This window comes from Hippopotamus amphibius, chromosome 4 (genome assembly GCF_030028045.1).
Source record: "Hippopotamus amphibius kiboko isolate mHipAmp2 chromosome 4, mHipAmp2.hap2, whole genome shotgun sequence".
In the NCBI taxonomy this organism is placed as follows: domain Eukaryota; kingdom Metazoa; phylum Chordata; class Mammalia; order Artiodactyla; family Hippopotamidae; genus Hippopotamus; species Hippopotamus amphibius.
This window is the reverse complement of record NC_080189.1, coordinates 77,099,506-77,122,138: the sequence shown is the minus strand read 5'-3', so window position 1 is coordinate 77,122,138 and position 22,633 is coordinate 77,099,506. Positions and strand designations below refer to the sequence as shown.

The window sequence follows — 22,633 nt, the reverse complement described above, 5'->3', positions numbered from 1 at the left end:
GTCATTGAAGGTACAATGACATTTTTCTTTCCACACAAGAGGATATCCAGAAACAGGAATTTTAACTAAAGAGAAAGCTTTGGTCTTCGACTCCGATAAAGCTCTGGTCTGAGGCTTAAAGTCAGGGGAAGCTGGGGTCTGGGCTGGGGTTCCACAGGCTTGGCTCTCTCAATGGCTCTGAGCCATTGAGAGCTTCTCCTCTCTGGAAGCTCAGGTAACAAGGTGGGTCTCTGGGGGCTGTGCTGAGATTGGGAAGCTTGGCATCAGCTCTGGGAGGAACTGTCCCTTTCCTTCCTTCTTTCCTCCTGGGAAAGGCTCTCAAAACAGCAGTTAAGGAGCCTGTTGGCCTTCGTCCTGCAGAGGGAGAAGCAGTTCTGGGCTTGACCACTGAGAACATGCCAGGGCTTTCAAAGACCTGAGTTCTAAGTCCATCCTTGCTTCTTCCTGCCAGACCTTGATTTCCCCCACTTGAAAACTGGCCAGCGCGCTGGCCTTGCCCAGCTCATCTCTCCTGCTTTCCCTGGGTCGTCCGGGGAGCACTGGCAAACAGCCAGAAGATGTCCCTTGAACAAAACAAGCAAGCGCCGTCCTCCACCTGGCTGTGCGCTCCTGGCTGGAATTGCACTTTGGCTCCAGGTCTGAACCCTAATAACAGGGCAAACACAGTCTGAAACCTAGACCGTTTGCCCTCCTTCCACCCACGGTTTGCGCAGGGCGGTGCGCGTAAAAGCAAAACAAACTTATTTTGAACACTTGCCGCGAGCACGCGGAGCTGCCAATCATTAACCGCTGGTTCAGGTGGCGCGGCCCGCGCCCTTCATAAGGCGCTCGCGGCGCCGGGGCAGCATCAGCCACCGCTCCTGCGCCACCGCCACCGCAAACACTCAGCCAGCATCGGCCACCGCGCCGCCGCCGCCACCACCGTCCAGCGAGCACCGGCCTCTGTCCGCCACCCCTGCCTAGCGATGCCCGAAGTCCCCTCTATCCGCGCCTGGCCACTTCTGCTCTCGTTGGCCGTGCAGCTCGGTGCGGCCGCCGGCGCTCCCCAGCCCTGGCGCTGCGCGCCCTGCTCCGCCGAGAGGCTGGCGCTCTGCTCGCCAGTGCCCGCCTCGTGCCCAGAGCCCACCCGGCCCGCAGGCTGCGGCTGCTGCCCGACGTGCGCCCTGCCTCTGGGCGCCGCATGCGGCGTGGCCACTGCGCGCTGCGCCCAGGGGCTCAGCTGCCGCGCCCTGCCCGGGGAACCGAGGCCCCTGCACGCCCTTACCCGCGGCCAGGGCGCCTGCATGCTCGCGCCCAGCGCTGAGGCCACAGGTACCACCGTCTCTCCACCCGGGTCCCTCCCCTGGGACAGATGGGATGGGGGGCAGGGGCTGACAGGGGCGGGGCCTTCACCAAAGTCCACAGCCAGTGGGGAGCGAACGTGGCCAGGCTCAGAGCTTGCAGCCAAAACCTGTAAGGGGAAAGAATTTTAAGTCACCCAGGTAAACCTCATCGTTGTGTGGTCCTGAAGGGGCAGCTCAGGATAATGTAGGACACACACAACTTGATGGGAGATTTAGGGAGGGAGCCCAGACCACCTCGAAGCCCACTGATCTATAGAAACACAGACATGAGAGAGGAGGGAGGTGATGGGGGTGCCCAGGCAGTGCGGTGCCACCCCAGGCACCCCTGGCTCTCCTCCCTGCTAGTGCTTGAGTTTCGCGAAGGTCTGCAATGGGAGCCCGTCCTGTGGGCCTCCTGGGAAGTGTTTGGAATGTCCTTTGTAGTATACGTCCTGTGCAGACAGTCTGTGCTTCCCAGATGTTTACAGAATATAATGTGAAAGTTTAGGCTGAAAGCGTCACGTGGATTCATTGCCATAGAAAAACAGTGTTTGATGTGTGTGCTGCCTCCTCAGAACTTGACAATCAGAACTTTCCTGAATGTAGCAGTGATTTATTTGTAGTGGGAAGCAGAGGAAATACCCTCTCCTCTACCCCCTCTCCCTACCTCCCTGTCCGGGCAGCTGTGTGTCCAGTGATTCTGTGATTCTTGGAGGGGTCTTGTGGCTCTATGACCTGATAGGGATCTGCTGGAGAGCGTCACCCTTCCAAGGAGGGGACATAGTTTTCCTTCTGGGTCTCTGCCTTCAGAGTCAATGACATGGAGTCACCTCTGTGTTCCTCAAAGGAGAGGGAGTCCCCCTGGTGTCCTTCAGGAGAGCCAGTTCTCTATCATTCTGTCCATGCACCAAGTCCAAACCCTAGGAAATCTGCAAGAAATCTGGTGACCCTCCCTCCTCTTCCCAGGGTTGCAAAGAAGTCACTTTGTCTGTGGGAAGGCAGAGCCCCTGGAAAAGAAGAGAGTAGAGTTGCAATCTAGACCCCACGTCTAAATGAACCCTACTACCTGTTTATAGGGAATTACTAAAATGCCCATTTTATGGATGGCAAAGCTGAGGATGGGGTCAGGAATTGAATTGTAAAATCCATGGCTTTCTCAGGGCTCTTCTGGGCTTTGACAAATGTGCATTTGGCTACTTTAGAAGCAGAAACACTGGGCACGCTTGCCATTGGTATTGCTGTTGGGTCATCTCTCTACCCAGAAACCATCAGAAGTTCATTTAAAGAGGGAGTAGGCAAAACCCTGGGTCAGCATGACTCTTCTGTCCCAGTCCGGTTTTGTGGGAAAGGAAGCATCTTCAGGGCAGCACAGATGCAGATGCTTTGGCGGTGGGGGGCCCATAGGTTTTTGTTTTTCCATCTTCAGATGCTTCCCCAGAGAACATGTCCCCTGAGAGCTCAGAGATGACCCAGGAGCAGCTTCTGGACAATTTCCACCTGATGGCCGAGTCCAGTGAGGACCTGCCCATCCTCTGGAATGCCATCAGTAATTACGAGAGCATGAGGACCCTTGAGACAACCAATATGAAAAAGCGGAAGGTGAGATGGAGCAGATGGAGCCTCTAGCTTGAACCTACTGGGCCCTGCAGGTCCAATCCTGAGCCCTGGGTATAAAGACGTTCCTTCCCAAAGCCTAACAGACATTTCTCGGCTTAGCTTTGCTGAGCTCTTAACACAAGCGCTTTCAGCAGAGGAGCCCTCTGGATGGTAAGAAAATGCAGTTTGTGCTGTGCAGCCTTAGATACATTACTTCACATCTCTGAGCTCATCTCTAAAATAAGGGTATCAGACTGACAGAGTCTAAAGAACACTGAGCTATTCTTAACATCCTCCTCCCCTGTCACACCTTCCCCCTACTTTTTAAGAGATTGTGATAAAATATTCATAACATAAAAGTTAGCATTTTAACCATTTTAAAGTATAAAGTTCAGTGACATTAAGTACATTCACATTATTCTGCCACTATCACGGCCGTCTATATTGAGAACTTTCTCATCTTCCCAAACTGAAACTCTATCCCACGAAACACTTAACTCCCTGTAGCATCCTAATTGATGTCCGTTTTTAGTTCTACCACTTGAGGGCGACAAAGAATCAAACTTGGAGTGACTGGTTCGTTTGTGGAAAAAAAAAAGAAAATCACTTCTACAAACATGCATACCCAGAAAAGTGGAGGATCGAACCATTTTCTAGACACTTCAGAATTTCATCTTGAAATGATGACAAATAGAAAAAAGTTCATCCTTATCTCAAATTGATGAATGCCGTAATCCTCAATGAATTTGGTTTGTGAACTAACCTTGTAGATTACAGAGGAACATTGTTCAAAATTTAGAAATCTGTGCTGCTAAGTCCTCCATTCACAGAGCTGTGCCCATTCTTCTTTCAACCAGATGACTGGTGCCAGAATTACCCATGGGGGGCGGGGCAGGAGAGTCAGAGAGCTCATGGTGTTGTGATGCTCTTTTCTCCTGTAGGTGTTTAATTAATGTTCATTGAGGGAGGGCATGGGGTTCCCATCCTTTATCTTAACAACTCAGGACAGAGACTCACCACCCTCCTTTTACAGGTGAGAGAGTGAGGCCCAGGGAAGGCAGGTCCAGGCCTGTCTTCAGATCCCACATAAAAGCTCTTATGTCTACTTCGCCTTTAGGCTAATAATACACTCCCCTTTAGGCTAATAATACACTGTTTCTTGTCATTTACCCCAATGTCAAATTACTGTTTCAGGAGCCCTGCCAGAGAGAACTCTACAAAGTGCTGGATAGATTAGCCAAGGAGCAGCAGAAGGCAGGAGACAAACTTTACAAATTTTATCTGCCAAACTGCAACAAGAATGGATTCTATCACAGCAGGCAGGTATGTGCATCCTCGCGGGATAGCCCCTACTACCTACACCACTGCCAAGCCGGCCTTTCAGCAAACAGGGTGTCCAGCACCAAGTAAAGCCCCATAACTGATCATATTAAGTAAGACCCACCCCTCTGGGACTAGGAGCCACTAGCCTCCTCATAGCCTGAAGACCAGCTCAATGCTCATGGCCAGTGGGGAATATTGCACTCGGGGCCCTGGGCTGAGTGTTACTCCATCACCTAGCAAGTCTAAGCAGGTGGGGACCTTCACAGGCCCCTCACATTCTGGATCTCAGTTTCTCACCTGTAGTAGAGAGGAAGGGGACAACGCTACTTAGGAAAGCGAGTATCTGTTTGAACATCTCTTACTTTGTTTTCTCCCTACAAAGGGAAATGAACTTTATAATTAAATATGATAGCATTTTTTTTGGCTAATAAATGAGATTAAACAAACCAAGACCTAATTTTGAGGAGCCCTTTAGGATTCACTGAAGCCCAAGTTCTATGGCTATTTCTACGGGAAAATGAGGACCAGGAAGTGCTTTATAACAGACGAAGAATTTGTCAGGGCTTCTGACATCAAGGTCGACGTTAAGATCAACATCAAGGTCAACCACGCATGGATGGGTTCCCTCCAGGCTCAGCAGCTCTGTAGGGGCTGTGAAACAGACAGTTGTGTACATGCTGTATAGTTCAACACACACGTGACATCCTTATTGCACTGGGCATTTGACCTTAGTTTCCATTTTAGGAGAAGAACCAGGATGGTGTAGGATTTGCCCTCAGTCATGGTCACGGCCGGTTGGGGCCGCCCACAGCCTGGCTCTCAGCTGCCACGCCCTCCATGTGGCGCTGGGCAGCATGGAGTTCCCCCTCCCACTCAGCTTCACAGGGGCTGCTCTTGACCTTGCTTCTTCTCTTTGCAGTGTGAGACATCCCTGGAAGGAGAGCCTGGACTCTGCTGGTGTGTCTACCCTTGGAATGGGAAGAAGATCCTGGGGTCTGTGGCAATCAGAGGGGACCCCAAATGCCATCAGTATTTTAACTTACAGAACTGAAAACAGATGCAATATGATCTATTCCTTCACATGAAATATTTAAGTACATAGTATATTTATACTCTGGAATACACACACACTTTTATATATATAGATGTATATGTATATATATAGGAATTACTTTTTATACTCCACATCTTACTTGATATATAAAGCTGTAGTTTATTTATTCACCATAAGTTTATTTTTTTCTACACAGTAACTTGTGTTATATTAATTTATATATCATGAAACACTTCCCATCATGTTATATATAAATACTTGTATTTTAGCTCTTCAGAGGTTCGTGCTTGTCTTAAAGAGCATAGGAAAATACTACCTAGAAAATGCAAAATCAAATGTGTAGCAGTGATTTTTTTTAAGCAGTTTGATGGAGGATGGTTAAACTGTGCTTAAGAATGATTTACTCTGTTTATTTCACCGATCTGTGTTTAGCATAAATTCATAAATTCGCAGGGAAACAAATGTTAATTATGTAGTCAAAGCTACATGTGGTGATGTTGCTACGTGTTAAATGATAAAATATGCATTGGAGAGATTGTCAAACAGGAATACAGTGTAAACACATTGGAATAAATATCTCACACTGGAACATTGTTACTGTTGTGGACATTTGTTGAACATAATGTCTTCTTCCTTCCTGAAGTCCCTCCGTCCTGTCACCCTCCCCTTCCTCATACAGCACTGGTGATTTGAGTCTGCAGGCTCCTGGTCCCTACTGATGGCAGGTCTGCCCTGCCCACCCAGGGCTCCCACTGCCTGGGGCGGCCCTCCCTCGGAGAGCCCTAACCTCTCCACTAGCTCCTCTCCTTCCTCTTGTAAATAGGCCAGGGTTTCTTCCATCTCAAATGCAAGACAGAATCACTTCCTTAACTTCTCCCTGGACAGTCTCCTCTCTGACTCTGCCCAGCCTCTGTCTCCTTCAGGGCTCCAGGGGTGTCCTCCAGGGCAGCACCCTGCCCTCCCCTCTGTTTGCATGACTTAGACCTGAGTCCATGGCCTGTGTCCTCTGCTCCATGGATTCCTTCTTTTAAAACTGCTCCCCACTCCCTTTTCCTGACACTGCCCCCACCCCCATTCCTGCCTGCCCTGGTGACTGCTCCTTCCCCATCTCCCCTGGATGGGCATCTCATCCATCCCAGCAGATCCCAGCCCAACCTCTCCCTGGTCTGGGCTCCAGCTCCCTATCTTGGGTCTCCCCCTTCACCCTCCGACCCCTGCTGCCATCCCTCCACTGCCAAGCCCCCAGGACTCACTGCAAACTCAGCCCTCAGATGTGTCGTTTAAAATGTATCAGTAACCCCGATGTGGGTCAACCACAGCCTCATCCCGCCCCGCTAAAAATGATGCACGGACAGCATCGCGGTCACCGTTATCTTGTGATGGCAATGGGAGTGTTTCTCAGCACTTCAGCCCTCACGAGGGCCATGTAGGGCCCAGCCTGAGGGTCTGGACTGCACGCCACTCCAGGACTGGAGCTGGGGCAGGTGGACTTCCCTCCCCACGATGTGCAGGGGTGACTTCTGGGCAAAATTAAAGTGACACAAATCTAAACTTGAAGGCATCAGCATAGCAGCACCTACAGAGGGTCCTATCTCAATCAAAGTTGGGGGCTTTTATGCACCTTGACCAAAGCATGTCTGGGTGGTTCATTAAAGTATCAATTAAACTGCACAACTATCAATATGGTCTTAGAGTGGGGGTGGGGCAGCCCCGTCCAGTTCCAGGGCTTATGGACATGCTTTCATGGATCAGACGTGACCGGCCACAGTGTCTCATGTTGCTAGTTCTGGTTTCTTTCAAACGAATCAGGAGTTGATGGGCTTTTGGGAGGCAATCTGAGTCAAGTGTCCTTCACGATTCTAGTGCCCCCATCTTTTATTGTTTTTGGGTCCACCTGATTCTCCAGCAACTTCTCAGCAGCTCCCTTGGGTCACTTCTATTCATAGACAGGACAGCTCTTTCTGTTCACATGTAAGAGTCATGCACCCACATGTCGAGTACGTAGTTACAACAGCAAGTCTCATCAGTACACACAGGTCTGGCAGTAAATGGGTTCTGGGGATAGCTCCTGGAGGGACAAAAGGATCTTTGCTCCAGCCATGTTTAGAATCTATTCCACGTCTGAACCAGGCCATAGCATTATTAATAGGATGATTTCTGTGGTTGGGTCAGTCCCGGAGCGTTGCTGCCCTTAGTCCTGACAGCAAGCAGAAGCAGAAGGTTCAAAATGGAACCCCTCCCATGAAAATCATCCTGATTTTCATGCTTTTGCCTCTGTGGGTCTAAATTGGGACAGTGCTTCCCTACTTCTGAGCTTGGGAAACTCTCAAATCTGAGGCAGCTAGAGTAGTGCTTAGAAGGGAAATTTACAGCTGTAAATGCCCTTATTAAGAAAAAAAAAATCTCAAAAAACTTTATGACACTGGAAAAGGAAGGCCAAACCAAACCTAAATCAAGTGGATGGGAGGAAATAATAAAGACTAGAGTGGAAATACATGAAATAGAGAATAGAAAATCAATAGAGAAAAAACAATAAAACAAAAAGCTTGTTCTTTGAAAAGATCAACATAATTGACAAAACTTTAGCTATATTAACCAAGAAAAAAGACTCAAATAACTAGAATCATAAATGAAAGAGGAGACATTACCATCGATTTTACAGAAATAAAAAGGATTATAAAGGAATACTATGAACAATTGTACACTAACAAATTGGATTACTGAGATGAAATGGAAACATTTCTAGAAACACACAAACTGCCAAAACTGACACAAGAAGAATTAGACAATCTGATTAGACCTATAACAAGTGAAATGATTGAATTAGTAAAGAAAAAACTACGCACTTATAAAAGCACAGACCCTGATGGCTTCACTGATGAATTCTACCAAATAGTTAAAGAATACCAATTCTTTACAAACTATTCCAAAATTTAGAAGATGAGAGAACACTTCCCAATTCATTTTACGAACCTACATTCATAAAAGTTTTACCCTGATTCTATACCAAAGACAGCACAAGAAAACTACATACCAAAGTCTCCTAAGAATGTGGACACAAAAATCCTCAACAAAATACTAGCAAACTAAGTCCAGTAACATATTAAATAATCATTTACCATAACCAAGTGGGACTTATCTCAGGAATACAAGGTAGTTTTAACACCCTAAAATCAATTAATGCAATAAACCATACTAATCGAAAAACAATAATCACACAATCATCTCAATAGACTCAGAAAAAGCGTTTGATAATATCCAACACCCTTTCATGATAAAAACATGCAACAAACTAGCAATAGATGGAAACTTCTTCAAGCTGACAAAAGGCATCTAGGAAAATACCACAGCTGACATCACAGTTAATGTTGAAAGTCTATATGCTTTCCTCCTAAGATCATAAACAAGACAAGCATGTCTGCTCTCATGACTTCTCTTCGACATTGTACTGGAGGTGCTAGCCCGGGAAATTAAGCGAGTAAAAGAAATAAAAGGCATTCAGATATAGGAAGAAGAAGAATGATATCTGTTTGAAGATGACATGATCTTATACATAAAAAATTCTAAGTAATCCATAAAAGACTATTAGAACTAATAAATGAGCACAACAACATTGCAGTATACAAGGTCAATATATAAAAATTAATTGTAGTTCTATACGCTTGCAATAAACAATAAAAAAATGAAATTAAGAAAATTTCACTCACAATAGTGTCAACAAGAGTAAAATAGTAGTATATTTAACAAAAGAAATACAAAATTTATATTCTGAAAACTAAAACATATTTTCCAAAGAAATTAAAGAAGATCTAAATAAATGGAAAACATACTGTGTTCATGTCATCAGAAGACTGACATCGTCAACATGGCAATACACCCTAAACTGACCTACAGATTAAGCACAACGCTTTTCAGAATCTCAGTGACTTCTTTGTAGAAACTGACAAGCTGATTTTAAAATTCATAACGAATCGCAAGTGTCCCAGAACAGCCAGTGCTTTTATTGAAGTGACAAAATACCTTTCCTCTTCGCTTCAAATCTACTTGTTATATTTTTGTTTTCCAAGGAAACTAATCTACTTTTTTACTTTTTGTTACAACTGTGCTTTTCACATGTTTCATAACTTGTGAATTCATAATGCCCCAGGGTACTGGCCACTCTCTCAGACGATGTGTAGGGGTCTGTGTCCACATCCGAAGTTCAAGAGCATGGGTGCAGGCGAAGGGTGAGCCAAGTGGACAGCATGCAGCACCAGAAGTCCTGGCCAGGGAGGAGCTCTGGGAGGGGACACTCCTGGTAGTCACCTCCCAGTGTGGAGAGGGAGGCCTGGAAGGGATAATCTGAGCTTGGTGGGTTATCTCTGGTATCTGTCAGTGTCTGCCCTGCCTGGATTTCACTCCTCAGGACACCTGGACCAGGTATCTGTGTAGGTGTAGGACGGGTACCGAGGGCACTACTGGGGACAGGGCCACAGTAGCCTATCCCTATGGGTTCATGCTGTAGCACTGCTGGCTGCCTCCTGCCCCACCTACTTAAAATCATCTTCGCTTGCCATATGTCTCCCCAGGGGCTTTGCTGTTTCCAATGACCTTGAAATTCTCCTTCAGGAATCCACATCTACCTTACTGGAGGTGTTTGTGGTGTCTCTGGGGCTCCTCTGATGTGCGCCTCAACCTGAACTTGTACAGAGGGCCTGAGTCCCTCCCAGACTGCCTTCTCCTGTTTGCTTCTTCAGTGGAAATGCTGCTTTAGTTGCTCAGACTCGCTGTCCTTCCTGACATTCTGCCTCCATCTTCTCACCCTCACATCCAGCCCACGCCTTATCTTCAAAATACGCCCTGACTCAGCCACGTCTCAGCCGCCCACAGGCAGCGCTGTTCTGATCCACACGGTCTCCAGGTCAAGGCCCCCCAGCGCCAGCCTTGGCTTCTATGGAGCCGCTGGACCAGCCTGTCACAGCTTAATCAGGTCTCTCCCCCTGCATCCTCCCAGCCCCACATTTCCTCAGCATAAATGCCAGGGCCCTGGGGTCCCAACTTGCCCCGTCTCTGGCTGCAGCTCTATCACCCCACACCCCCGGCGCCCTCCCCTCCTCCTGCCTCTGACAGAGAAGCTGGGTGACTCTCTGCTCAGACCTTGGAGGGCCTGCTCCCTCACTGTCTCCAGTCCCCTCTCAGCTAGGCCTTCCTTCACCAGCTTTTCCAAATTAAACAAGAAACCAAAAATATGCCTCCCCCAAAACAACAATAACAACAGAAGAACATATGCTGTAGACTTTTTAAATATTAAAAAGAGGACAGGGAGAATCTGTATGTCCAATGCTGAAAATGGTAAACAGGTTATGATAAATTCTACCCTGAGATAGACATGAGTCCATTAAAAAAATTCTGAGGTACATTAAAAAAGAAGAGAGACAGACTTGGACCTGGGACCCAGGACCCTTTACTGGAGTGCTTGCACCTGGACAAATGTCTCACTGAGCAACAGAATACAAAGAAATTGTAAGGGGCTAAAAATAACTGCACACCTGGGCAGGTGGAGTCAATTATGAACAATAAGATACAAAAAGGCCACAAACCAACTGCCATTTCTGAGGTGCCTGGAGCAAAAGCAGGGGACTGCCTGTGATCCCTGCACGCAGCACCTCCAAGGGGGTGGGCAGACCACCTGAGTCACCCCTCCGGCCTGACTCAGCCACCGCCCCTACCCTCACCCCATTTAAGGTGCCAGCTCACCCGCGCCTTGGGGAGCGAGCGAGGGCACCTGTTACTTGTTCTCACTCCCTCGTGCTGCAGCAGGAGCTCCAGCCTGAATTTCCCATCTGGCCTCTTATCAATTTCTATTAATTAAAGTGTCCAAGGACTCAGGTCAGTGACAAAGGGTCGGGAAAACAGCAGCAAGGACGCCACTGGACATCCCACGTCCCCCTTTGTCTTCCTGCACACTCATCCTCTACAGGCCACATGTCCCACTTGCTTGCTCGTTTACTGTCTTTCTGTATAAGAGCAGTGATCCTGCATGTTTTGTTCACTGCGTGTAGACTGTCCTGGGAGCAAAAATGTAGACAACACAGCTGATGGAATGTGGGGCTGGTAGAGGAGGCCAGGCCATTCTCGAAGTTTGGGGTCAAGGCTGAGCTGTGGAGATGGGCTGTGGGAGTGGGAGCCTGAGATGCCCATGGGAGCAGACCCCCCCCACCTCAATTTCGGAAGCAGGTGCCTCCCTGGGCAGCACGCCATCCCTCCGCCACGCCCAAGCAGCACACTTTTCTAAATAAAAAGGAATGCATTCACGTTCACCACGGAAGTTGTTGAAATTGTAATGAAATAGAAATAAAATAAGGACATTATCTACATTTGCAGTGTAACCAGGTTACTGTTTCGGTGTATTTCCATTTAGCTTTGTGTGTGTGTGTGTGTGTGTGTGTGTACACAACATAATTGCATTCTGCTCTTCCTTTATCCAACCATGAGCATTTTTTCTGTATTATTAATATCAGAAACATTTTAATAGGAGCATAATATTCCTTTCTATGGACGTATTTCAGTTTAATGTCCTCATGCTCTCTGGGCACATCCCCCACTGTGCCTTTCACGTATGTTCCTAGAGAGGAATGTTTGGTTCAAGGAGTTAGACCGAATGCGAAAATGGCCCTGGACAGATTGCCTCACCAGAGAAGCCCTGTTTCATGACACCTCATCAGTATCAGTGATTGATGATTTTCCAGTGTGTTGATTTGCTAGTTGAACCTTGGTAGGGGGTTGCCATAGCAATAGCAGGGCCTTGGCCCTGGTGAGTGGAGAGCCCAGATCACTCATTTCTTTGTGCCCTTGGGTGATGGTGGCTGAGGACTCATGGTATTCAGGGCTGGTGAAAGCTGAAGCCTGGGAGGGCAGGAGCTCTGAGGGTGTAGCTGGGTGGCTGAGGAAGGGGAGGTACGGGGCAGAACCAGATGAGTGCAATTCACGTGTTTACTGGACGTGGCAGGAAAGCATTTGGAAAAGGTGACCAGAGGTGTGGAAGGAGGTGAATGAAAAGTGAGAACAAGAAAGGACATGGGATTGGATTTGGGGGCCTCCAGAAAGGCAAGCCCTGTGGGCTTACAGGGCCAGCATCACGAGTGGCTCACGGCTCATAGCAGCTCCAAAGGGCCTGCCAGGCTGCTCCCCAGGGTCCCCAGGATCACCCCCCACACCCTCAGTTCCCAGAACACCTATAGAGCTCTGCTTAGCCCACATGGCTCTGTGATAAGGGACCAATCTTAGATGTTTTACTAACGGGTCAGCTCCTGTTCTAAACAGGAGGTTCCTTGATGTGCAATTCATCCTTTGATGCCCAGAAGTCACAGGTTCAGAACTTTGCCTGAAGCAGCTCTCACATGGGCCAATTGCTCCAAGGCTGCAGAGAGGGGATGAAGACCCCAGAACTCCACCCAGTATCTCCTGGAGTCTCCCTCCTCCTTCTGCCTGGTCCACTCCCTTCTCTAAAGCATGGGGGCGGCGGGGGGGGGGGGGGTGTTGACAGGGCAGCAGGAAAGGACATGCAGCTGCAACCTCCAGAGTGTTCTGTGCCTTGTCCCACTCAGCCGTGAAGGCTGCCCTGAGTGGTGACAGACAGGGCAACGGGGGACACAACCTAAAGGCAACAAAGGCCAGATGGTCACCAAGGTCAACAATCTGACCTCCCAGAACTGAAGGCTCACTGCAGACGTGACCCAGCACCCCCACGGGTGCCAGCAAGGCTGCAGGCTTCCTCCTTGGTTATTTTCCTAGAGATGAAAGCAGGGAAAGTTGGAGAGTTCCAACTCTCGTCAGAATATCATTGCCCTCTGGCTTATTTCGTCAGTAGCATGAAACCCAGAACTGGTCACTAACAAGGGGAGGGGATGTCTTTATGGTAAAAAGTTTATTTACTATTTATAAATACACTGCAAGACGAACTTTTCAAAAATACCTTTTTTTTTTCTCAAAAACTTAATTAAAAAAATAAAGGAAAGCTAATAGGTAGGCAGAACATCTTGAGATCCCTTTGCGTTCTCCAGGAGGGCTGTGTGCGGCGTGCATCCAACCAGAGGCCGCAGTGGGGTGGCCAGGGACCCCTCCCCGCTCTCCTGCCGGACCTGGAGGGTGGTCTCCGGGAGAGCAGCTGTGCTGGTGCACGAGCCCCCTCCCTCGGTCGTGGCCGTGTTTCTATTCTACAGCATTGCTTACAATTCGTCTAGGATTATCTAGTCTAGGTGCTATCATATTTGGACGATGATGTATACACTGTGAACAGGCATGAAGAGGGTGTTCTCTCTGCGTGTAAGTGTGACTTAGAAAGAAAAGGAGGAAGTCCAAGTGCAGCAAGCAAGGGCATTTCTCTGTGTGCTCCCAGTGTCCTTGACCGGCTCCCTAACAAGCCACTCATCTTCCAGGTTAGACAGAATTATTACTTTTTACATTGTGCCAAGGAGGACGAAAGGGGAGAGATGAAAATAACCACTTTTGCCTTTAAGGAGCTTATCCTCAAGAATAAACTTGCTCTTGAATTGTTGAGTGGGAAAACACTACTGTCTGCAGTCACTGGAGAGCCAGGCTATTATCTGTCATGCCTCTGGCTGCCACCCTGCCCCCTGCCCCGTGGGGCTTTAGCAAAGGCTGTGTCTTCAGGAAGCTGTCTGACAGAAATGCCCGCCTTTGTAGGTTCCCAGAGTTCCCTACAACATTCTTGGTCATTTTTGTTTGTTTTTGTATTTTTTTTAAACAAGATTCCACCTTCTTCTCTCCACGAATTTCCAAGCAGTGCAGGTCCCTTAAAGATACAAAATATCTTCTCGGTCCAGGGACCCCAGCCCTGGCTTCAAAGACGTAGCTCCAGGTAGGTGCAACGGGTGTGACCTGCTGTGTAGGCATCAGAGGGCAGGGCGTTTCTCTTCTTGATGAGGCTGGGTCTCATCTTACAAGTGGGGACGAAGCAGGGCATCTACATAAGCAACACCGTCGCTAAGGCATGAAGTGGAGGGTTGGCTGCGTTGGTGAACATGTGGAGAGGATTCCAGGGCGGCGTGAACTATGGCTGCGCCGTGCTTGAGCTTACAAGTATTTTTATAGGAAGCAACAAGAAGAATCAAACTGCGTTTCACTGACTACTGGAAAGTGGAACGATGCCAAGTTCACCATGTGGAAGAAAACTAGGCATTTCAAACATCTCTTTCTAAACTTTGGTTTAAAAAAAAAATTCAATTCACCACAAAAAGAAATAGAAATCGAGGCTGTAGCCAGCTGCTGGTCATGTCCTTGGCAGTCTTTTGTGCAAAATAAGGCATATTTGAGCTCCACATGAACTAAAACAGAAAGAAAAAGGAATGTTTTGCAATAACTCCCCCCAAATCAAAAGGGCTCAATGCCCACCCTGGGATAATTGGCCATGACACCCAGGCAATGGGCAGGGTGGGGGCTCACCCTGCACTTTTCAAAGAAGCAAAGAACACCAAGAGATGACCATGGTGTTCACGAACGTAGTCACCCTAAAATTACAATTCTTTTTCTCCAACGTGCAAGGAAACAGAACTAATCACTACAAATGACATTTTCTTCGGTTTACTTAAATGTGCCTTGAGATGATGAAATATATTTATCTCTTTCACCCCAACGGCTCTCATTTACAAAAAAAAAAAAAAGAATATTAAATATGATTTCATTCTTGCACAGGATGGTTTGAAATTTCATTTTCATATTAGATTTAAATACACTTTAGTAAAATGATATCTATTCATCATAGACTCTCAGAACAGCCATAATGTATTTTACTGGGAAAAAAAAACACCCACATCTTTCAGAAACTCACTCCTTCAACACGTTCTTTTGGATGAAAACAGTTTACACGTGAAGATAAACCATCAGGCTCATGGGAGAAAAGCTTAACTTTGGAAATCTTATATTGTGTGTGTATGAATGTTTAAGGGTTTGAAGTTCTTTAAAATGAGGGGATGCTATATTTAAAATGGATAACCAACAAGGGCCTACTGTACAGCACAGGGAACTCTGCTCAATATCCTGGAATGACCTAACTGGGAAAAGAATTTGAAAAAGCATAGATACATGTGCACGTATAACTGAATCACTTTGTTGTACAACTGAAATTAACTCAACGTTCATCAACTATACTCCACTATAAAATAAAAAGTTTAAAAAAAAATGAGGCAAAGTGTCTCTAAGACAACCTGGCCACAGACTCTCTTTCTTGCTCCTGTTTGGGTGGGTTGAGGGGTCTGTTTCACGTGTGGGTCTGTCCTCAGGGCCAGGGCAGCTTCCCGGTCCCCAGCCCCTGGGATCTACAGATGCCTCCTCCCACCAGCCGGGGTCCTGGGCCCCCTCGGAGCCCCGCCCACGCCCAGGGCTTACATGGTCGCTGTCTACTTGCTCTCCATGCTGTAGCAGTGCACGTCGTCCCCTTTCCCCTTCATGTCGAAGCCCGGGAGGGGCTGCCCGTACTTATCCACACACCAGCAGAAGCCTCGCTTCCTGCCTTTGGAAGGGCGGCACTGTGGACAGAGCACAAAAGACCCAGTGAGCCCTGGGAGGCCCCTTCGTGGGGGTCCTGACGACAGAGGCAGCTGATCAGCACCCAGGATGGTTCCCAGCATGGCCTCTGCTCCGCTCAGAAAGCACAACTGATCAAGGCCTCGTGTGCACAGCGTGTGTCTGGGGGTGTGTTGGGTGAGTGCCCCAGAAAAGCAGGGGTCCTGGTGGTTTTGTGTTCTACGGGGTCTTGCTGGGGTGGACACTGGACCCTGCTGGTCCTGCAGGTCTGTCTGCTGAGTGGGGGGCATGATAATGTCCCATCTGCCATGTGCTTGTCGCATCTGGGTCTTTCAGGGTACACCCCAAGCCATGTATATGGTACCTTCTCAGGGTGAGTTTGCTGAGTAAGTGGCAGATAGAAATATAGGAAAGGCCAAAAAGACCAGTGGCTGCTAAACAGGACGGGGCCCTCTGACTGAGGCTGCTACCACCAACACTTTGAACATGACTGTGCTGTTCTATGACGAATTCTATAGATACCATGGTAGAAGTCATTCAATTAGAAAGTGGACTGAGGTGCTGCCACAATGGAAGCTACAGAGGTGCACTCACTATGCCCTCAAAGAACTACATCTCCAATGTGTCTGATCCTTGACAGCTGGTCACCATCAGGAAGGCACGGGTGTGACAGGGACCAACATGGGACCTCAGAGTAAGCTTTCTGCTAGGACCTCACGTCAAGCTTTCTGGAAATTCTCTACAATAGCTAATAAAAACGTCCTTCCACGGGTGCAGTGCTAACGGAAGTGCTGTGTGTTCGGTCCCTTTATGGCTAGTAAAGGGCTCCTGGGAGGCCTTGCATTACTCTGCAGGTCAGGAGAGAGAAGCGGATGGTGGGAAGACACCAGGGTGTAAGGATGTAGGTGAAGCCCCTCAGAGGTCTCAGGTGTGGCAGGGTGGGGGCTGGGAGCTACAGCTACAGCCAGGGGACTTGGGTGGAAGGCTGGTCTCTCCTCTGCAACTGCGGATGGTGGGAGAGAAAGGAGCTGCGTAGAGAGGGCTCACCTGCTTTTTCTTGTAGAAGCCCTTCTTGTCGCAGTTGGGGATGTGGATGCCCCTGGGGCTGAGCATGTTGAGGAACTTGAGGTGGTTCAGCGTGTCCTCCATTTCCCGGCGGCAGGGCCCCTAGGGAGGAGGCACGGGTTACCCGGGAACTACCTGTCTCACAAACCCCCATAATGCCCAGGGAACCAGCACGGGTGGGACCTGCCATGTGCTCCTTGAACACCTTTTGCCCAGTTTAGTTGTCTCCGTTCCCACGTGGATGCCAACCACGGCTCCCTGTCTCTCTCATGATTCCCCAGGGCAAGGCATAGAACCGGGACAGGGACCCACAGGCCAGGACATTCAGAGGCCAAGTGAACAAAAAGAAGCCAGCTTTGTGAGAACACCCCTCTGCCCCACAGGGGCCTGGAGAGCACTACACGGACTCTCATGAGCTCTCTGCTGTAGGGGAGGGTCAATATCCCTTCTGGAAGGAGCGGCTCGTGGCTGCATCAGCAGGACCACCAAAATGACTGCTGGGGCTCTTGAGTAAAGAGTGACCCTGTGATCTCCACATGCCCAGGCTGGGCAGCCCCACCCTCCATCAGCAAGAGAAAAGCCCTCACGTATTCCGTCTCGCGCTTGGACTCGGAGGAGAAGTTCTGGGTGTCCGTGCTTTGAGACTCGTAGTCGACCTTGTAGCGCTGGCTGTCCTTGGCGTGCCCTTTCTTGATGACGTCCATCTTGGTGTGGACAGGGTGGAATTTGGAGTCGGGCACCCGATGTGTGCTGGGCAGGGCCTGGTTCTCCGTGCTCCCCACGCTGCGGTCTTCCTCTGACTCACTACTGTTTCCTTGAAAGACACAAGGGAGACACAGACTTGAGGGTCACTGGCACTTAACAGCAATCTTTTCAAAATCTCACCCTTTTGACTAAGTCCGATCCAAATGGAAATGTGATTCAACAATTCCAAATAAGTTTAGAAAAACACCTTGGTAAAGTCTTCTTCCATAATACTAGTGGTGAGTGGTACTCTCTTGGCCTCAAGAAGCCATCTTTTAAAAATGCTATCTGACTTGTGCTTTTACAAAGTGCAACTGAAGAAAATGCTTTTCGGGCTCTCAGCTTTTAAGTACCTCTCATTCTCCACCAGGAGGGGGCAGACCTGAGCCAAGGAGGGCTCCGAGGCCCATTCAGAAATCCTGCAGGGCTGTACTAGTGCCGGCTCCTGGTAGGACTTGTGGACAAGCACATCCTCTGCCCCACTCCGCCCTGCTGAATCAGAAGCGCTGGGGTGATGGCAGCAACCTGGGGGTCAGCAAGCCCCCGGGATTGTGATTCCAGCCTGACCTAAGCGCCACCAGGCAAGGGGCTCAGATGGGGAAACTGAATTCTCTGCAAAGCTCCTTTGCTACAGTCCCCTGGACTCATGTGGCGTGTTTGGTGGTGTTTTATAGATCTCGCTGTCACATCTCTCACTCACTGTCCACATAGGGTCTGGAACACCCACAAGAGCTGCACAGACTCTGCATGTCCTGGGGGCATTGTCCTGGGTGAGTCCTTCCTCCCTCCTTTGCACAGGAGCAAAGGGGATGAGGACATCACCATCTCCTCTCAAGGCTTACAATTCTTTGTGCCAAAGAGCTTCCCTCTGAGAAGGAAGCCACTTCCTGCAGATTCCTCACTGTAATCAAACTCATGAAGACCTACTTGCTACTGATATTGGAATGTCCACAATGTCACTGGGATTTTAAGCACACTGACTAAATGTGCAGCTGATGTGGAGCCACAATGCTCTCTCTGTTCTTTTTCCTGGATGAACTTGGGTCAGCTAAGGAAGAAGGGCCAGTGGGGAGCACCTTCCTCTTGCCTGGGTCTGCGCAGCCAGGTAACTGTTATAGGATGGCTTCACTCTGACAAGCAGCACCCTGATGCCTCCCTCTCCGGTGGGGCTCAGTTCATTATCTGATCCCACATCTACTACACTTGAGGTGCCAAGTGCACTGCTCCAGCTGACCTGTTCTCTACCCTCTCGAGAACACGCCCATCAAGGTGGCAGCCTTGCCCGCCCACCTGTAAGTCTGCCAAGGCTTCTGGCTCTAGGCTCTGAGTAGCAAATGCCTAGCTCAATCTTGGCGAATACTTCTGGAGGGTTGAGTAGGGCTGAAAAATACTTTGCTTCTGTTGCAGAATCCCTGCTCTCTCCTGGAGGAGCCTAGGGCAGGTGCGCTCACAGTGGTGTTTGGGGAAGTCCTCGTTCTCTCTGGGTTTCGATTTCTTCATCCAGAAAAAGAAACAGTTCCCTGAGAAGTTGAAAAGTTCCCAAGGGGTCTGGTGCTTGGGAAAGCACAAATTCATCCAGCCCAGCACCCGACAGAATAAGTTTTTAATTGTAGAATTTGGTTTCAATTTCCTTTAATCTTAGTTTTTTATTTTCTCTTTTTCAGGCAGGTACTGGGGCAAAGGGGATGCTAAGAATATGCAAATAAATATATTTGCATTTCTTTTCCAAGAACTCTGAGTAATTTCTTAAACTTCCTTGTTTTCTTCCTAATGTCTGAGGACAAACATGAAGAGAAAACCGTTCCATTTAAGCTACAGATAATTTTCTTAAACTTTTGACTGTTATTTAAATTTATCCCCCAAGTGGATTTTAGAAGTCACTTAGATCTTTTTATAATTTTATAATAAATCACATCAACCTATACTATGAAGCTACTATGACAGTAATTATAATGCCCACTAAAGTCTAGCCCAAAACAACAATATCTATAACAACTTCTAAGATTACTCTTTGAATATCCAAAAATGCACGATAACAATGAAGTACACACACAGCAAATGGCCCAAAAGGCTTGAGAGACAAATACATCCAGAAATTCTAACAGTCTACCAGAGCCAGTATATGTTTTATGCAGTTGTAATTTTACCTTTCCATTAGTCTTGGAAAGGAAATAGCCTCACCTGGGAGTGGAAATCTGCAGGTAGGGAAATTATAAGGGGACTTCGATCCTTCTAACCTCAGATGGGGACCACCCACTGTGGTCTGTCCAGCTGGTAGTTGGAAGTGGGGGTTTTTATCTCCTAGCCTTCAGCGATGCGGGAACTTCACTAACGTAACTGAGTGAGGCTGGCTAAGCTTGCCTGAAATTTAGAGGAACACCTGCCAACTCTAGAGTCACTTCTTTCTGAACGTCGGGTTGTCCGACCGCAAAAGATACCCATAACCGGTTCCCACCTCGCTGGCTTTGGGACACCCCTGGACGTGACACTGCTTTGCAAACCGTAAGTCTGCACAAATCACAGTATTTTTAAAGCCAGGTACCATTTTCTACAACATGCCTGCCCACCCTCCCCGTCCAAATCCGCCCTGGTCCATCCCCTGCGCCCCCGACCGCGCAAGCATCCTCGGCATGGACACGATCGCTCTTAGCTCGTGGGAAACAGAAATCGCGTTCCGGAATTGGGCCTCAAGGTACACGCCCACGTTTCCGCGCGGCGCCTGCTTGAATCGCCGGAGAATCTCCTCTGTTCAGGATCTCTCCATTGACTGCGAACCTCCGCATCCGCGCCCTCCCTCCCCAGGAAATCTATAACCCATTTTTGCCGACAACGCTTTACAATTTAGAACTCTGCATTCAAAGAACGGAGAGAGTAGAGTGCCAGTTTGCAGAGGGTCCCTCGGGCTAGTGCCTTCGCCTTGCGAGGCTTCAGCTTTCGCACGTACAACCCTTGGGGCGGGAAGAGCAGCGAAGTCTCCACAGGGGAACCACCGTTGGCCTTGGCCGAGGGGCGCGCTTCGGCGGCGCACCTGGCGCGGGCAGCTCACCTGGCGCGGGCGGCGCGGGCAGCAGGTAGGCGCGCAGGCGGCCCGCGGCGCTGGCGTTGGCGCAGAGCCCGCGGCCGTCCAGCAGCGCCTGTAGCGGGCGCGGCTCGCCGGGCGGCGGCTGGCAGCGGAGGCCGGAGCCGCAGCGCTCGGTGTAGACGCCGCAAGGCTGACCCTCGCGCAGCGCGCACGTCAGGCAGCAGCCACAGCCCGGCTCGCGCACCAGCTCGGCGCACGGGGGCGCGGGGGGCGGCGGCGCGCACTGGGCCAGGGCACGCGCGTCGCACGGCTCGCAGCGCACCACGGGGCCGGTGCCCACCACGCCCGCCACGGCCCTTGTCGCTGGTGGCCCGTGGAGCAACGCCAGCGCGGTCAGAGCCGCAGCCCACAGCACGGGGCGCGCCCGCAGCATGGCGCCCGCCGTGGGGGCCCGATGCTCGGCCGGCGGGGGGATGCGGGGACTGGGCGACAGCGAGCGGCGCGAGGCTGTGGGAGCGGGGTAAGGCAAGGGCCAATCCTCAGCGCGGAGCTGCCGCGCTCGCATCTGGGAGGCCCCGGCGCGCTGGCCCCTATATAGAAGCCGGGTGGCCGAGGACACGCCCCGGAACGGCGCGCCGGCTGCGGGGAGGGGGGCGGCGGGGGCGGACCGGCGCAGACCCGGCTCCCCGAGCCCGCGCCTCGCCCTGTGCGGCCTGGCGGAGTGCGGGAGCTCGTAGAGCGCAGCCGCCCGGGCACCTGCTTCGCTCGCGCATGCCCGGCGCCCCCGCCACCCCAGATCCCCGGGAACCCGGCAGCCCCACCACCCCGGCCACTCAGGAGCCTCTGCCGCCGCGGCATCTCCAGCGCCCCAGGCCACCCCAGAGCCCCCGACCTTGGCCACCCAGTTGCAGCCGTCCTTCTCCCTTTGCGCTCCAGGTTGAGGTCGCTCCGCGGTGATATGGTGTCAGGGAAACTGGTGAGCGCAGCTCCTCACCTGTGTACTTTGCAAAGCTTTGCAAAATTGAATTCCTCGGGTCCGGTGATGAGTTTCTGAATGAGGATACCCGATTCATATCGGGATCTCGAGGAGCCGAGCACTCAAGGTTTTATCATTAGCACTCCACCCCGCCCCCGCTCCTCGCCAAATGCGCACATGCGGGTGCATACGTGGTCTTCGCCATTTCCAGGTAAAATTTCCCAACGCGGTGAGGGCTCACACTTGCGGTCTGTCCGCAGGTCCCTGGTTAGCAAAGTGGGCCGGCGGCGAATGGGTCCTTAGCAGGTCTTGTCAGAGATTTGACATCACGCCTGTTCTTGTTTTAGGTATTCTGCCTGATAATGTTTTCAAACAGAGCTTACATTCCCAACAAAAGAGTATAAAAAAGCGAGCACTGCTGAAGCGTAGTTAATAACCGAACAGTCCTTAAAATTGGTGATTTTCACTATCATCTTTCCAGGCCACTTTGTATTCCTGTACTGTTTCCAGCGGTGCGTTGATGTGGAGACTTTGGGGTTCTCGCTCATCTGTGCAATCTAAACTCTTTATACTAGGGGGGATGTCCGAGGGCACAATTGCGCCCCAAGGTCTCCGTGAATCCGGTGGGCCAGCTCCGTGCGGGTCTTTTCAACGGTATCTGCGCGCCCCTTCCCTAGGTGACCAACAGAGGACGCCAGTGGTCCAGGATTGAATTGCGAATTACACTTTCAAGGCTCTTACAAAGCGCGTGGATCAGCAGCGGGAATTGGCGGGACCACCGCGGGAACGGTCTCTCCTGGACGCTGCAGCAAACGGATACTTGTCCTAGGAGGAAAGATAGGTGTCCAAGAGGAGCCTTTTGCAGTTCGCAGCAGAAAGAGCAAATCAGGACCTCCTTGCGTTCCCTCCTCCACCCTGGCCAGAGCTCACCACTGCCGTGGATGAAGTTAACATCGGGTTCTATATCAAAAGGTTCTTGGGGTGGCATGTCCGCCTCTGTTTAGTAC

At 49.9% G+C, this 22,633-nt stretch overlaps 2 protein-coding genes across 2 annotated transcripts; one reads left to right on the top strand and one right to left on the bottom strand.

The window, feature by feature from the left end:
* The first annotated feature begins 965 nt into the window (after positions 1-965).
* Positions 966-5,882, top strand: IGFBP1 (insulin like growth factor binding protein 1). Its single transcript, XM_057732016.1, has 4 exons — positions 966-1,311; positions 2,749-2,921; positions 4,113-4,241; positions 5,161-5,882. Exons 1-4 carry the CDS (start codon positions 966-968, stop codon positions 5,290-5,292), a joined length of 780 nt encoding a protein of 259 aa, XP_057587999.1. The 3' UTR covers positions 5,293-5,882.
* A 7,302-nt stretch (positions 5,883-13,184) lies between these two features.
* IGFBP3 (insulin like growth factor binding protein 3) lies at positions 13,185-21,211 on the bottom strand. Its single transcript, XM_057733687.1, has 5 exons — positions 20,675-21,211; positions 17,472-17,698; positions 16,867-16,986; positions 15,682-15,821; positions 13,185-14,621 (listed from the first exon to the last, which is right to left on the bottom strand). Exons 1-4 carry the CDS (start codon positions 21,081-21,083, stop codon positions 15,693-15,695), a joined length of 885 nt encoding a protein of 294 aa, XP_057589670.1. The 5' UTR covers positions 21,084-21,211; the 3' UTR covers positions 13,185-14,621; positions 15,682-15,692.
* Between the last annotated feature and the right edge of the window lie 1,422 nt (positions 21,212-22,633).

Coding starts and splice junctions, on each gene's coding strand:
- IGFBP1 (XM_057732016.1), top strand. CDS start 966: ATGCCCGAAGTCCCCTCTATCCGCGCCTGGCCACTTCTGCTCTCGTTG. Junction 1,312..2,748: donor GCCCAGCGCTGAGGCCACAG/GTACCACCGTCT, acceptor TTCCATCTTCAG/ATGCTTCCCCAGAGAACATG. Junction 4,242..5,160: donor GATTCTATCACAGCAGGCAG/GTATGTGCATCC, acceptor TTCTCTTTGCAG/TGTGAGACATCCCTGGAAGG.
- IGFBP3 (XM_057733687.1), bottom strand. CDS start 21,083: ATGCTGCGGGCGCGCCCCGTGCTGTGGGCTGCGGCTCTGACCGCGCTG. Junction 17,699..20,674: donor GCCCGCGCCGCCCGCGCCAG/GTGAGCTGCCCG, acceptor GTGTCTTTCAAG/GAAACAGTAGTGAGTCAGAG. Junction 16,987..17,471: donor CCAAGCGCGAGACGGAATAC/GTGAGGGCTTTT, acceptor CCTCCTCCCTAG/GGGCCCTGCCGCCGGGAAAT.